The sequence below is a fragment of the Stigmatopora argus genome, chromosome 10, assembly GCF_051989625.1.
Source record: "Stigmatopora argus isolate UIUO_Sarg chromosome 10, RoL_Sarg_1.0, whole genome shotgun sequence".
Taxonomy (NCBI): domain Eukaryota; kingdom Metazoa; phylum Chordata; class Actinopteri; order Syngnathiformes; family Syngnathidae; genus Stigmatopora; species Stigmatopora argus.
The window spans coordinates 10,692,501-10,707,153 of record NC_135396.1 but is presented as its reverse complement, the minus strand read 5'-3'; the positions used below and the strand labels follow the sequence as shown (position 1 = coordinate 10,707,153).

General features: G+C 42.3%; 2 protein-coding genes across 2 annotated transcripts; one reads left to right on the top strand and one right to left on the bottom strand.

Annotated features, from left to right (window-relative positions):
• Positions 1–101: 101 nt before the first annotated feature.
• On the top strand, positions 102–8,818 carry scarf1 (scavenger receptor class F, member 1). Its single transcript, XM_077610642.1, has 11 exons — positions 102–659; positions 923–984; positions 1,284–1,385; positions 2,308–2,848; positions 2,913–3,131; positions 3,742–3,870; positions 4,994–5,100; positions 5,174–5,285; positions 5,925–6,049; positions 6,132–6,269; positions 7,053–8,818. The coding sequence occupies exons 1-11, from the start codon at positions 559–561 to the stop codon at positions 8,096–8,098; spliced, it is 2,682 nt and encodes an 893-aa protein (XP_077466768.1). The 5' UTR covers positions 102–558; the 3' UTR covers positions 8,099–8,818.
• Positions 8,684–13,987, bottom strand: vtna (vitronectin a). The gene is made up of 9 exons (XM_077610648.1): positions 13,902–13,987; positions 13,617–13,681; positions 12,515–12,634; positions 11,950–12,438; positions 10,905–11,044; positions 10,683–10,839; positions 10,447–10,599; positions 9,577–10,077; positions 8,684–9,306 (listed from the first exon to the last, which is right to left on the bottom strand). Exons 2-9 carry the CDS (start codon positions 13,672–13,674, stop codon positions 9,188–9,190), a joined length of 1,737 nt encoding a protein of 578 aa, XP_077466774.1. The 5' UTR covers positions 13,675–13,681; positions 13,902–13,987; the 3' UTR covers positions 8,684–9,187.
• Between the last annotated feature and the right edge of the window lie 666 nt (positions 13,988–14,653).

The window sequence follows — 14,653 nt, the reverse complement described above, 5'->3', positions numbered from 1 at the left end:
GAATGTGAATGATCCACAATTCCAAATGTCCCCCACCTACTGCCTGTAGTCGGCTGGGATAGGCTCCAGCACCCCCGCGTCCCTTCTGAGGATAACCGGCAAGGACAATAAATGAATGTTTGCGGACCACTGCTGCTAGATAGATAGTATATACTGCTTAAAAATCTATCAAACCCAAACTTCATCACAAATTGCTATTGTATGCGTTGAGGTATGACAACACTTCCTAAACCACCTTGTGGCTGTACACATTATCTGAAGGATGACGGGAGCAGTGTACCTTCTGGGAACAAGACAAACGTTCAGGTCGTGTGTTTGCGTACTCCCGTCATGGATGTGTGGTGCCCCATCTTTAAAAAGCCTCATGTGGCTGAATAGAAGGAAGCGACTTCAGCTTCCCCAGGAAATGGGAAGAGGAAACCGGGCGGTTCTGACCCCGACATTACTGCTACAGGACGACTCGGTGGAGAGAGAAAGAGAGCGAGGGAAGGGTGGAGGGCGGCCCTTGTTTAAGGGAGACAGACGCATGAGCTCAAATTTGAGAGAAATTTGGAGAAAATGCCTCTTCTCTTGAGAATTCTGACCATTTTATGCTGCTGTTGGTTGTCCTGGGCACTCACACTGGACCCCGCAGGGAGGAACGTCTGCCACAACCCCAGGTTGGCCATCTTTCACTTCAATATCTGATTGAGTCATGGAAGAAATCTTGAAGTTGTTAATACAGGTTCAGAGTTGACTTGTTTAGCTGCTTTATGAGGACGTGTTAATTTTCCCTTTTACTGAGTTCCTTTTCATTTGGCTCCAGTTTCTTACCTAGGTCTATGTGTGTCTTGTGTCTGTCTTGCTACTGCAACCAAGACATTTCCCCATTACGGGATGAAATAAAATTCTAATCTAATCTAGTCCAAAAATTATTTTACAGAACCCCATCCACCCTTGTGTGCTGCACCGGCTGGCGTCAGGATGGAACAGAGTGCACAACCCGTGAGTTTGAGCACACAAATTCAGATTGACTTGTGTATGTTATTTGTACTATAGCAGCGGTCTCAAACCGGTACTCAAAGGGCTGCTGGGGGTGCAGGTTTTCATTCAAACCGAACAAGCGGACACCTTTCGCAAGTGTAATCAGTTGATTGCAGTCAGGTGCTACTTATTTTAGAAGTCTCCTCATTGGTTAAACTGTTGACACTGGATAGAGTTGAAACAAAGACCAGGACCTACTGTGGCTCTTTGCGGAATCGGTTTGAGACCACTAGACTATAGAGGGGTGTCTGTGTGTACAGCGGTGTGTGAGGGTGAGCAGGCCTGTCTGAAGGATGAACTCTGTGTGTATCCTGGAGTGTGCCGCTGTCCGCCAGGCTATTATGGAGCCCACTGTAAAACACGTGAGTGGACAATTAACATTACGGTTTTATTGTATGGAGAAACTTTATTTTAGAAATGGTTGAGCAATTTTATTTAGACAACAAAATTAAGATGCTTATCAATGCAATTAGTTCATCTTTTAAATGCAAGACAGTTGAAGAAAATGTTCATGTTTAATCAACATGGTTTTTAATGTGATTTTTTTTCCAAAACCAATTCAAGTGTTTGCATTACTAAGTCAGTATGAATAGGCTAGGCAGTAGGATATGAAGAAGCTATTTTTTTGTACAGTAAAAAAAAGCATAACTGGAATTTCAGCCGTTTTGCTTCACATTTTCAACTATTGATGTGTAACTTAAAAATGCAAGTTATCAATGAAAATTAAAAAAATAAGCAGAACTTAAATTTAAGTACATATGCAGTGTATATATATAATACAATAACCCAAGCAAGATATGAACCTGACAGCAATGCATAGTGAAGTGAATAGTCAAAATGGTTCAGTTCTTGCCAGTACGCTTTTTTGAAGGCATCATAATTAAGGAAAGGGTGACTTCAAACTACATTTTGTGTAGACACAACTCAATCTTTCAATTAAGCCCAACCCCCCATTTCAATTACCTATAACTTAGTATTTCAAGTTAGCACACCTTATCTTTCAAACTCTGGTTTCTCAGAAAAATAGGATTTTGTCCTAAAAACTGATCATTTAAGTTAACACAACTAATATCTAGACAATACTCAAAATCAGGCAACAGAAAATACGTCTTATTTGGAAACTTCCAGAAAATTAAAAAAGAAAAATACAAAAGTTTGAAGTAGAATCCTGTAATTTTTCAGTGAAGAGAGGGAGGGCATGATGACATGAAAAATCCCCCTGGTATAAAAATAATGTCCTTGTTGTAATATCACTGATATAGAATCTACTGTCTGGAATTTCAGGGTGTCCTCCTGAGTTCTGGTCATCGGACTGCCGTCGGGTGTGCCCGTGTCACCCACACGGCCGCTGCCACCCAGTCACCGGCGACTGCACCTGCAACCCAAACCGCTGGGGTCCCCTGTGTCAGCACGCCTGCAAATGCGGCGACCACGGAGTCTGCCATCCCGTGTACGGAAACTGCAGCTGCGACGAGGGCTGGTGGACATCCACTTGTGCCAAGCCGTGCCAGTGTGTCCCGGGGGGCTCGGAGGGCCCCGGCTGTGACCAGCTGACGGGCCGCTGTCGGTGCCGGAAGGGCCACTGGGGGCTGAAGTGTCCCGTCACTTGCAACTGCTACTTGTCGCAGTGCAACCAGCGGACCGGCGTTTGCGAGTGCAAAGCCGGCTGGTGGGGGCCCAGCTGCGATCGGCGATGTAACTGCAACCTGGCGCACGGTCGCTGCGATACCTCCAGCGGGCTGTGCGTGTGCCATCTCGGGTACGGGGGTGACTACTGCAACCAGCCGTGTAAACGCGGGACGTACGGCAGTGGATGTAAAACCAGGTACGGTGAGTGGAAGAAAGCTTAAAGCTCCCGTGACATGCGTATTAACCAATCAAATCTTCAGTTGTGGAAGCTGTAAAGGCGAAGAAACGTGCTTGTCCACCGACGGCTCCTGCGCGGCCTGTGAACCCGGCTGGAACGGGACGCGGTGCGACCGCCTGTGCCCGCCCGGTTACTATGGCGACGGATGCCAGGATAAGTGCCCACGTTGCAGAAAGAATGAGCCCTGCGATCCCAAGAGTGGAACATGTTGGAGCTGTGATCCTGGATGGAAAGGACCAAGGTGTGTGAAGCATTGCCTTTAAGGTCATTATGAGGTACAGAACTAAAAAGACGGTGGACTAGTGGTTATTGGTTGGCCCTACAGTTCTAAGGTTCTGGGTTCGATCCCGGGTCGGTCCTCACTGTGTGGAGTTTGCATGTTCTTGCGTGGGTTTTCGACGAGTATTCCGGTTTCCTCCTAGATCCCTAAAACATGCACGGTAGGCTGGTTGAACATTCTAAATTGAGTCTGAGTGATTGATTGGTTGTCCATCTCATTGTGCCCTGCGATTGGCTGGCCACCGATTCAGGGTGCCCATAGTTAGCTGGGCTAGACTCTAGCAACCCCGCGACCCTTGTAAGGATAAGTGGTTCAGAAAATGAATGAATAAAAAAAGCAATGAAAAGGTAATGTACATCATTTTATCAGTGTGAAAACATGAATTTATTCATTCATTCCTATTCTGTCACCTTTAATGGCAGCCAAATAAGTCTTAATACAAAAATATTGTCATTTACATAATGTTTGTGTACTTCTCAGTGCACTTGATATCGTATAAGAACCAAAAACAAAAGTCACAGTACAGGCTCATTCATTCATTCAACTGGGTCATCAATCTCTCTCTTACCAGGTGCGAGGTGGCCTGCGCCGACAGGACGTATGGAGAGGCTTGCCGCTTCCTGTGCAGCCCCTGTTACCATGGTGACTGCCATCACGTGACAGGAAAATGTGTCTGTCAGCTGGGTTTTCAGGGGGAGAGGTAGGCTGTATTTCATTCACACAGTCATAGCAACATCACCTTTAGTCCAATTTATTCACATTTATACTTTGATTTTCACACACTGAAGGTCTCTTTTCTATTATGTTCCAGTCGTGAGGCATTGAAGTGGTTTCCTTGTAATACATAATTGTTCTCGTGTTTACAGTAGTTATCATTTTTATGGCCAATTCTTTTACAAGCCACATAGATGTGGAGGGAAAAATCTTTATATAATTCCAGGAAGCTGAGATCATTCCAATTCTGGGCGTGTCACCTGTTTGAAAGCCTCGGATTGATAAGTACAGCTTGTCTTTCTCGCATACCCAGCAGCATTTTAAGGCCACCGAGGAGGTGTGGACCAGTATTTTGCAGATCGTCATCAATAAACTGATCATCTCTATGTAAATAGAGGTAGTTTGATTTAAATCCTGAGCTAAGTGGTGAGTAAAGATGAATAAATTAATGGGGCTGGATGGATGAATTATAGGCAGTATTTAGGAGTTTTGATCCCTTGCTTGGATTTTTTTTTTTCAATTATAGTGCCATCATAATTAAAAATACTCAAATTGAATTGAATGCTTTTATTGTCATAATAGTGCCATCATAATTAAAAATTATTTTGGAGATTTAAAGCTTCACCACAAAGTGCACAAATAATAACAACAACAAACAGACAAATAAATAAATAATAATGTAGTAAAAAATAAGTAGTCAACGCAACAACAAACAAACAGATAAACAATCAATAAAAAACTATAAATACATTATCTATAAATAAGTAGTCAACATAATAAATAAGTAGTCAACATAATAAATAAGTAGTAAACATAATAAATTAGCCGTAGTCAACATAGTAGTTAAGTAGTCAAAATGAATAATGACTTACTTAATCCAATAATGTTCTTAGTAGGTGCCTGCTCATTTCCATACAAGGCAAGAAAACGTAAAGACAAACAAAATAACCCGAAATGATATATTCTGCTCACTGGCATCCTTTCATGAGCTATTTTATTGTCGCATGTATAAAAATAGAGATGACTCATCGCTTAAATACAGAGGCCATATTTCGTTTTGCTGTGGTGGAATGACATCATTGTTGTTTTTCTACCCAAATCTTTTGCAGTTGTAATAATACTTGCTCCGTCGCTCATTTTGGCCACAACTGTTCTTCAGTCTGTGATTGCGGAGAAGGCGTTGACTGCCATCCGGTCACTGGTGCCTGCCCAAACAGTATGTCCATCCATTTTCTCATTTCTCCACGCCTAGTCAATGCGTTTATGTACAATGTATGTGTATGTGTCAGGTGACCGAAGTGCTCTATTGGCGGGTCTACTAGTTCCTTTGTTCCTGTTGCTCCTTGCAATCTTCTGCTGCTGTCTTTGTTGTGGAGGAGGCCCGGCAGATCGTAAAGACAGGTCAGGAGTCACTATCACATACAAGTAATTCACATTCTAAATCAGCATTATTCCTCAGACAAGCTGTAAGTTGTTGATTCCATATTTCACATTTGTATATAGAATTGAAATAGAATAGAATTGCAGTAAGCCCACTTAGATATAAACTCGGTCAAATTATTTGGAAATGTCAATTGGATGGCGTTCATTACAGTGGGCATGTAGGTAAAAGGTATTTGTCATTAGTTTAACTCATTCACTGCCAGCCCTAATCACAGAGTATGTGTTGTGGTAGTTAGTCAAAATTATTGAAAACGCATTATGGCGTAAATAGACGTCCAAATGTGTCTGTGTTAAAAAAAAGTCTATAGGAGACTAAAGACAAAAATATTAATAAATTGGGGAAAATGAGTCTCACATAGAGTTATAGCATTCTTTTCTTATTAGTGGCTTGCTGTAAACTGTAACAAGAACGACATTGAATAATCACTGCTAGCCCACCCAATCAAAATGGAGTGACATCCCGTACGGTTAATGGCATTAAAACCTAATCATTCGCTGTCAGTTCTACTTTATACTTGACTTCTACGGCTGTCAATGAGTCCCAACAAAGTACTTGCTTAAAGTGTAGAAACATCTTTAAATTAATATCCTTTCCAGGAATACGGTGGCAGATGGAGATCTGTCAGTACGGATGAAATATCACGTCTACAGTGTCCTGGCTAACGTTGGTGCTGCTCTACCTTGCATGTCAGACTGGTCCTCTGGCCTCCCTCGTGTGACTGGTCAGTGTTAGTCATTATAATAACACTCTTATCCCTTTTTGAATATGCTAATGTTTATATGTTTGTTTCATATTTCAAATAGTGTCTCACCATGACCCCGAGCTGACCTTCAACCACAGTTTCATTGAGCCTCCTTCTTCCGGCTGGGTGACTGACGGCTCGTCCTTCGATAGTGATGAGGAAGAGGGGGAGGCTCTTTACTGCGTCCCCCCGAGAGAAGGTAGTACTTCATTTTTCTGACTATACATTGCATCAGCTAAAAAATGGTGGATGACAAAAAGCATGTATAGAGTAGGTCGCTCTGGAGCAAGGTTAGTTATACAGGCTAAGTAGTATACGGTGTATATTTTAATGTTATTAGTTTTCATAAGTGGGCTTATTTGTCAGGTGCAGCATTGAGGAAACAACTTGATGTGTTTTGGGCATAAAATAGAAATATCAAGTCTTTTATTTTGATCTGTTTTAATTAATACAATTTCAGTTTGGTGTACATTTTCTCATTAATTGTCATTTTTATTCATTTCAGGTTTTTTCAATCTTAATTTTTACTCGTGTTCATTTTCCTTACGGGGTAATTGTATTTAATCAAAGACAAAAACAATTAACATGATAGTAAATAATAACATGCAGAGCTGAGACAAAGTATATACGTGATAGTAAATAATAAAAATATATAAAGTGGAGAACAACAGTATTAGCAGTTATCCTTACAGACAATAACTTCAACCTTGCTCCAAATTTCTACCAAATTAATTAAAGTTTCCATCTATAGTATAACTTCTGAACAATTACACCAACTCTGGAGTGTAAGGGCACACCAAAATTACCCTTCTCATATATCTGCCAATGTGAAAAAACATCACAAGGCACACTACTTGAGTATTACTGGCAGGACCATGCAGCCAAACTATGAAAGTACAACTGCTGGCCTGGAAATTGCGCTATTTCACATTGAGCTTTTTCAGTGCAAAGCTTCCAAAATTCCTCTTCATGTCTCTGACAGACAACCTCGGAGTGGAGGCCAGCCACTTCCAGGAGATGAGCTCCAAGTGCAACATGCTCCTGGACCCGTGCAGCTTCAGCACCGAGGACATCACCTCCCCCTTCGACATCCCCCGCACTTCCAGCATAGCCAAATCCAAGCGACCGTCCGTCTCTTTTGCAGAGGGCACCCGCTTTAGTCCCAAAGAAAGGCGCGGCTCGGCTCAAGACACCGTTGCTCTGCCCGGAAACCCTCGCAAATCCAAGCCCCCTCGGGGAGGTTTGGCGCTTTCCTCCCGACCGGACGATGAAGTCGGAAATGAGGCCAAAGAGAGGGAAGATAGTATCGAAATTCAGTTGACAGACCACCAAGATTTGAGCAGCGAGGTCGCCGATCAAGATCAGGACGAGGGTAAAAAGTCCGGCGACATGACCCGGACCGCGTCGGGACGCAGACGCACCATGTCCAACACGGCTGCTCAGCAAAAACTCTCAGTCCTTTCTACTTCTGATCATCCCGCCGGCGTTTCAAGCAAGGTCACCACCGTTTACGTGACGGTGGGCAAGGCGGGAACGAGCTCGGAAGGCCCCGTTCAAGCCATGTTGAGGAGACTCGGAAGCCTTCAGAGACAAAAAGAGCACGATCCTGGCAAAAGCAAAACCAAGGACGCCGAAGCCATCTCCAAACCGCCCAGGAGGAAACTCGGTGCTCGGAGAAGCGTGTGGGAGCAAGGTGGGCCTTCGGGAGCTGAGCCCGCCATCGCTAAACCCGTGAGGAGGAAGCGCGCGTCGCAAAATGCTTCCGCTACTACTGACATGGGGTCGTCAGAGAGCATTCCTCTCAAAAGACCGCTCTCGTCCATTTTGAAGCGCGTCCCCGAGGGGGCCTCGGCAGACCCCCCGGACGGAATACAACAGTATGAGAAGGGTGAGGCGCAAACTGAGAGTGGATACTTGACTGTGGGGCCAGTAGAGGACGCTGCCGCTCTTATTGAAGGTGGGAAAGATGAACCATGCTATGAAAATGTTATGATTACTCATTCTTATACGTCAAACACAAGCGCCTAAGTCAAGGGTGGCGAACAAGTTAGACACAAAGAGCCAACATTTTAAACTGTGAGAGTCAAAGAGCCACACCTTACGTCAGAAGCGGCATGAAAAAAATCCAACTGCCAAATTACTTTTTAAATATAATTTATTTGTTTTTAGTGGGCTCTGGTGAATTTGAGTGTGTTTTAAGAGAATGAAAATAAGAGAAACATGAAATGGGGCATAGAGCCACAATATATACAAAATATGATAAGAAGCAAATTATGTTGGCTGGGAGCCGCATGCGGTTCGAGAGCCACGTGTTCACCACGCCTGGCCTAAGTGAAATGTTCAATGGTGGACTATAGAGTATATGTACCTGGAATCTCAACGTGTGTACATAATTGCAATGAAATTCATTTAACAATGTAAATATTTTATACTATCTACCAAAACACAGGGAAAAATATTTATAGTACAATATTACGTATATAATGCCATAGTCATAAGTTTTTGACATTGTATATTTTGGTCATTTGGTGCTTTCACAAATGGAAAAAATATGAAGGAAAATAAATGTGCAGTTGAATTGTCCTAAATATCATTAGAGTGGGAAAAGAATGGTTTGACTATAAAATGTCTTTATTCGTCAATGGTATACAATACAAATACTTTTTTCAGTATTGTTAAAAAGGTTTTTAGGTTTGACAAGAAGCATGATTTTTCTTCTGATAAACATATTGATAAAAATGCTTAAAATGTGATGAAAATTTGAGTAAAAGTTACTTTTTGTAACGGAAAAACATTTTCCCCCAAAGTTGCCTTGTGACGCACGAATTAGTAGTAGTTGTCACATACTGAAAAAAAGTACATCGAAATTGTAAAAAAAAAGATAAAAAGTGAGCATAAATTATTTGGAGTAATATAAAATATAATTACCACCATTGCAGGTGGTTTTAGTCTTTTAAAGATTACATTCAGAAACAGAATGGTGATGTAACAGTGATAAAAAAGTAGGTCAAGTAGACCTTGGACGTTAACTCGTGTACAATATTTGCTCAAGTCGACAAGCAAGCAAGTTAAACTGATATCATCTGACTCAAATCTAGCTAAAGATGATTCACGTTACTATTTCTCAGCTCCTGCTTTGTCCGAGCAGCCGAGCCAGTACTTGGCGATGGATCTGGGATAGTGAGGCGAGGCGGCATCCACTCTCTTGGTACTGAGATTCACTCTGAAGTATTTATCTGCACATAACCAGAGGCAAAGACAGACATTTTTACTATAATTGCTACATAAACTCTTGTTACTGTGATGCTGCTTCTGGTAAAACGAGATGGACCCTTGATCTATAAAAGTTTATATTGACAGCTATAAAGCGGGAAGACAGAAAATACGAAACAAGTTAGTCTGTGTCCTATTAAACGGAAGGCATAATGCTTAAACCACAACACTTTCATGAAATAGAAATAGAAAGAGTGAAACCTTAAAAGTCAAAGTAGGATATTCCACAATACCTCCTCTAAAGAAGTAGACGCTCTGTACGGGCAGAGACCTCCCCAAGGGCCTGTCGTTCCTGTATCTGGAGTCGTAGTTCCCTCTGTTATTGTTCCTGTAGCCGTCTCTACGCCTGTCCTGGTCCCAGTCCTGATCCCAGCGCCTGCTCCAATCCCGTCCCAGTCGTTCCTCCATCTCCATTCTCCTCTCGGCTAGCCTCAGGCCCATTTCCATCCCCCTCTCGGCAAATTGCTGGCCCATGCCCATGCCCCTCTCAGCCATGGATTCCCAGTTGGGTGAGCGGTTCCACCTCCTACGCCCCCACTGTTGACCGTACTGCTGATTGTACTGCTGGCCGTACTGTTGGTACTGTTGAGATTGTTGGTAGCGGTCCCACATTTGGCCCGGTTGTAGACGGCGTGGGGGGACATACAGTCGGCCAGCCATGACAGCATCCACTGGTGACTTAAGACCCTTCCAGTCTCGGTCAATGAAATGGTGATGACTGTGATGCTGGGGCGCTAAATGAACATCAAGTAAAAGGTATCAAATTAAATACCATGCTAACCCATTAAAAAAAACAGTGGAGGAATGCATATTTACATTTGAAAAAACTCATTAAATAATAATGTTAATCTTTCATTGATTCATTTTCTGAACCGCTATATCATAATAATACAAGTAAAAAAATAAACGTATTTAAAAATAATAATAATATGGAAAAACTAATAAAAAGTGGAATTCACTAGGATCTTAAAAGTTAAATACAACTGAACTGTAATTGGACTATGGTTCTTTTTTTGTTTATCAATAGTATCGCTGCATTAGATGTTATTAATTAAACAATATATACATGTAAAATTATTAATATTATATAAAATTGTACTCACTGTCTGAGAAGAGATCACTAAAATATCTCCCATAGTTGCTGGCATACATGTTCGTGTAGCGGCTGAACAGTGTGGATGGCGACCTTTCAGACACTGCCACACACTCCTCATGGGAAGGCTGGTGCAAAAACTCATAGATGTAATACCGATCCCCTAATGTTGATACCAAAAAAGAGGCAAACGATTGAGTAGCCTGTGTGATGGGATTGCTGGAATCTCATAAAGTCCGGCTTCACCTTTGAAAAAATAAACCTTCTCTCTGCCATTGTGGCTGTGAGCTGGGAGGGCGAAGGCAGCGTCCACATGATCTGGAATTTTCTCAAAGCCCACACTGATATGACGAGGGTAGCCTTCATCCAGCACGCCGTTGTCAAACCTCCAGTACTGGTTCCCCTATTTGGATTTGAACTCAATGTGAATGCTCTGTTCAAATTCATTTTACAGCTAGTACTGCTTACCTTAAACATGTATGTCTTTCCATGGCAGTTGACCCTCGTGAAAGCAGCATCAATGCGCCCGTTAATGCCCCATATGTCCTTTATGAGCTTGGGATATCCAGGAAGTACTGTCTTTTGGTCCAGCTCAAAAAAGTATTCACCTAGAAAAGAAGAGAATAAGGTCAAAGGCTTAACTTTTCTGATCAGCGTACTTCAGGCGAAGGCTATATTCGAACTTTTCCTATTGGATTACATAGAAAATAAATACATGGCCATTTTGTTCCACTGATTGAAGTTTGGAGTAGTATTAAAGTACAATTACTTAAAATGTCTCAAAGCTAAGTACTATAAAAAAGTAGTTTTGAGGAATTCCTGGAATCTTAACAATTTTTACATTCATTTTTTTAAGCTTCAATCATGCATCTACGAAAATATTAACCGTGGGAGTAGATTGGTCTCAAAATGACCAAAAAAGCCTATATTTACTGCTCAAAATACACTGCAACATGTGAATTTTTTTTGTGTGCATGTGTGCTATTTCACCGACATGGTACGTTCACCTAAAGGTCGCATTTTTTTTGCAATATGTTTGGCTACACACACACACGCCAAAGAATTGACAAAATATCCTGCCCTGAAGTGTGAACCAAGCACAGAATTAAATTTCTCTAGACACGTCCAATGTGGATTTTACATTTGATCACCTTTCACTTTTAAAATGCCTGAGGATTTTTTTTTTAGTTAGCTGAATTTGGCCACTTCACGGCTTATGATCATAGGTAATTGTTCATGGTCAGAGTGTGTGGGTAGATCTTTCATGTCTTTTAGTTAACCCCCTTTCGGGCAATTAGGGAATTCTTTCGTTTAGGATTGTTTACAGGCATCAAGCTGTGACCTGGTGAGGGACATGAAGGTTGAAAGGAACTGAGAACAACTAGAGGAAGGGCCAAACTAAATTAATTTCTTCAAGCGTGATAGACAGATCTTTCAATCTTTTTTTCTGACAACTCCATCATGGATCTCTCAATGTTTTTATTGGTTGGAATTTGAAAAGGCTGAGACTCACCTCTGAAGGCAAAGATGGAGCCGTTTTTCAATTGCATGAACGCGTCAAAGGGTCTGCCGCTGCACTTCTCGCCGTCGGGATTGGGAGCCGCGGTGGTGCCGGGTGTCGTGGGGGTGCCGGGTGTCGTGGGGGTGCCGGATGTCATGGGGGTGCCGGGTGTCGTGAGGGGTCTGGTCGTGTGAGCAACCTGTACGTAGGTGCTACCCCGGGGCTTCTCTGACGGGGGGATGGTGGCACTTGGAGGTGTTGCCGTGGAATTGACTTTGGTGCTATCGGGGGGTCTCACTGGCAGGGGGTCGGTGGGTCTCGGAGACCTCGGTGGAGGTTTCTTCATTTCTAATGTGGTTCCAGGTCGGCGTTGCGGTTTGTAGGCAAAGTCCAAAATAGGCCGCAGAGTGGGACTGACGGCGGGGGCTTTCCGGGCCGATGGTGTGGTGCTTTCGAGATAATCATCGTCGTCTTCCGCTAACTCAAATGTGTCTCCACGAGCTATGAGAGAGAGAGTAAAAGAGTGCTTTTGAATTATTGAATATTTATGTTTTGCTCAGTTGATACCACAACTTACTCATCATGCCACAAATGGCATCAAAGTCAGCACAGCAGCTCTTGTAGTACTTGCACATGTTGTCACACTGGCACTTCTTCTCGGAGTCGAAGCCGTTCTCGCAGCGGGCCATGCATGACTCTTTGAAGGAGAAAAGTTAGCTTTACACAGAAAGTCAATGAAAAAATACTGGACTGTCTATTTTGAAGAAAAAAAAGTCATTTAGCTTCTCTTCAAATGCCTGATGCTTAACTATCCAGTTTCTTGGCAGGAATCCCAAATTTATGCAGCACATTTTGGAATAAACTCACATAGCACTATTTAGTAAACATACTGAATGTTTTTAATTTTTTTCAATACAAAAAAATCCACTGAGTATGATGCTGAAAGAACACCTAGTCTTCATATCTGTAGAGATTCTTCCATCTGTATCCAATTTAGGTTACACAAAAACATTCACAGACGTCCTCAAGTTACTCCTTTTGTTTTCTTTGCTTCATGTTTAGGCTCACTGACTAACTGGGGGGGGGGCACCTTGGACCCAGTCTTAGGTTCTTACACTGTAGAGCATGTTTTGTTCAAGGATCCAGGCATGATTTGCTGGATCAATCTTTGCCTAGATAGCTCCAAAAGACCTCACCATTGGAACAATACATGTCGAAGCGATAGAATTTTAGTACTGTGACTTGTGTTGTGTTTTTCCTGCGAAAAAAAGCGTTCTTCCATCAGAAGCACTTTCTTTGTGTTCCGACTTGTACTAGCAACCATTGGACAAAGAAAAATGTCTATCATGTTCATGAGAAAGATGGCCAATTTTGCTTAACGATGTGAAAAATGAACACAGTTGATGTTTGTTTAGTTCAATTTTAAATGAATTTGAGACCCCAAAATGAAAAAACAAATGCCATTACAACAGCAAGCAGAAAGTTGATATATGAATTCATTTTCTTGGCAAGATATTCTCACTCTCTTTGGACAATCTACAACAAACCTGACCTATTGCAGCTAAAGCTGGATACGAAACAAAGTACGTACTACACTAGCCAATTCCAGGGAAACACTTAATGGCCTTTATATTTCAAATTCATGTGAAGTATAAATAAAAATCCCTGTTTGTACTCACCATCTGCTGCTAAAATGTGAGTGACAAGAGCAAGAAGCACCGCAGCCGACAGCCTCATGTTTCCTCTGCAGTGAGAGAGGACAGAATGAGACCAAAACGATAAACCGTGTGCTCCCAATCATTGGAAACATGTGTCAGTCACCCCACTTCCGGTGTTTGTTTTGGCTAAACTGTCTGCATTTTTTTCTACTTGTGCAAATGAACAAAACAGGATGACCAAAAGAGCATTTAAGCAACATATTGGTGACTTGTTTTTAAATTTCACTTAATCAACCATTACAATACCTGTTGGTTTTTACTTCTTGTATGTTTTGCCCTTAGTGTGATAATGAAGATCTAGAGCAGGGGTGGCCAAGTCCGGTACTCGAAAGCCCCTATCCAGTCTTTTTTCCATGTCTCCCTCCACCAACACACCTGAATCAAATCATCAGGATCGGTATGAAGCTCCTGGAGAGCTTGCTGATGAGTTGATCATTTGATTCAGGCGTACTAAAGGAGGGAGACATGGAAAACAGACTGGATAGGGGCTCTCGAGGACTGGATGTGGCCACCCCTGATCTAGAGCAAGGGGAAGAAAGTAAGTTTGTTCCATTGGGGGGCAAAATATTTTTTACAGTGCACAGAAAATCAATAACTCATATTTTAAAGTAATAGTGTAATATGTTTACATATGCTTACACTCATACCTGGGGGCAAATTAGTGTTCAATCAGCTTACCATGCACATTTTTGGGACATGGGAGGAAATCGGAATACCCTGAGAAATCCCACACAAGCCCAAAGAGAACATGCTTTTTTCCAAGCCAGCCAATTGCAAGGTACAAGGCGACAGACAACCCTTCACGCTTACACTCATACCTAAGGGCAATTTAGTGTTCAACCAGTTTACCATGCACATTTTTGGGGACATGGGAGGAAACCGGAATACCCAGACAAAACCCACGCAAGCCTGGGAGAACATACAAATAGATGAGATTCGATTGGATAAACTGGATGTCCAGTATAGAGGACCAGCCTTTTTGTTTCCAATGGGAGATA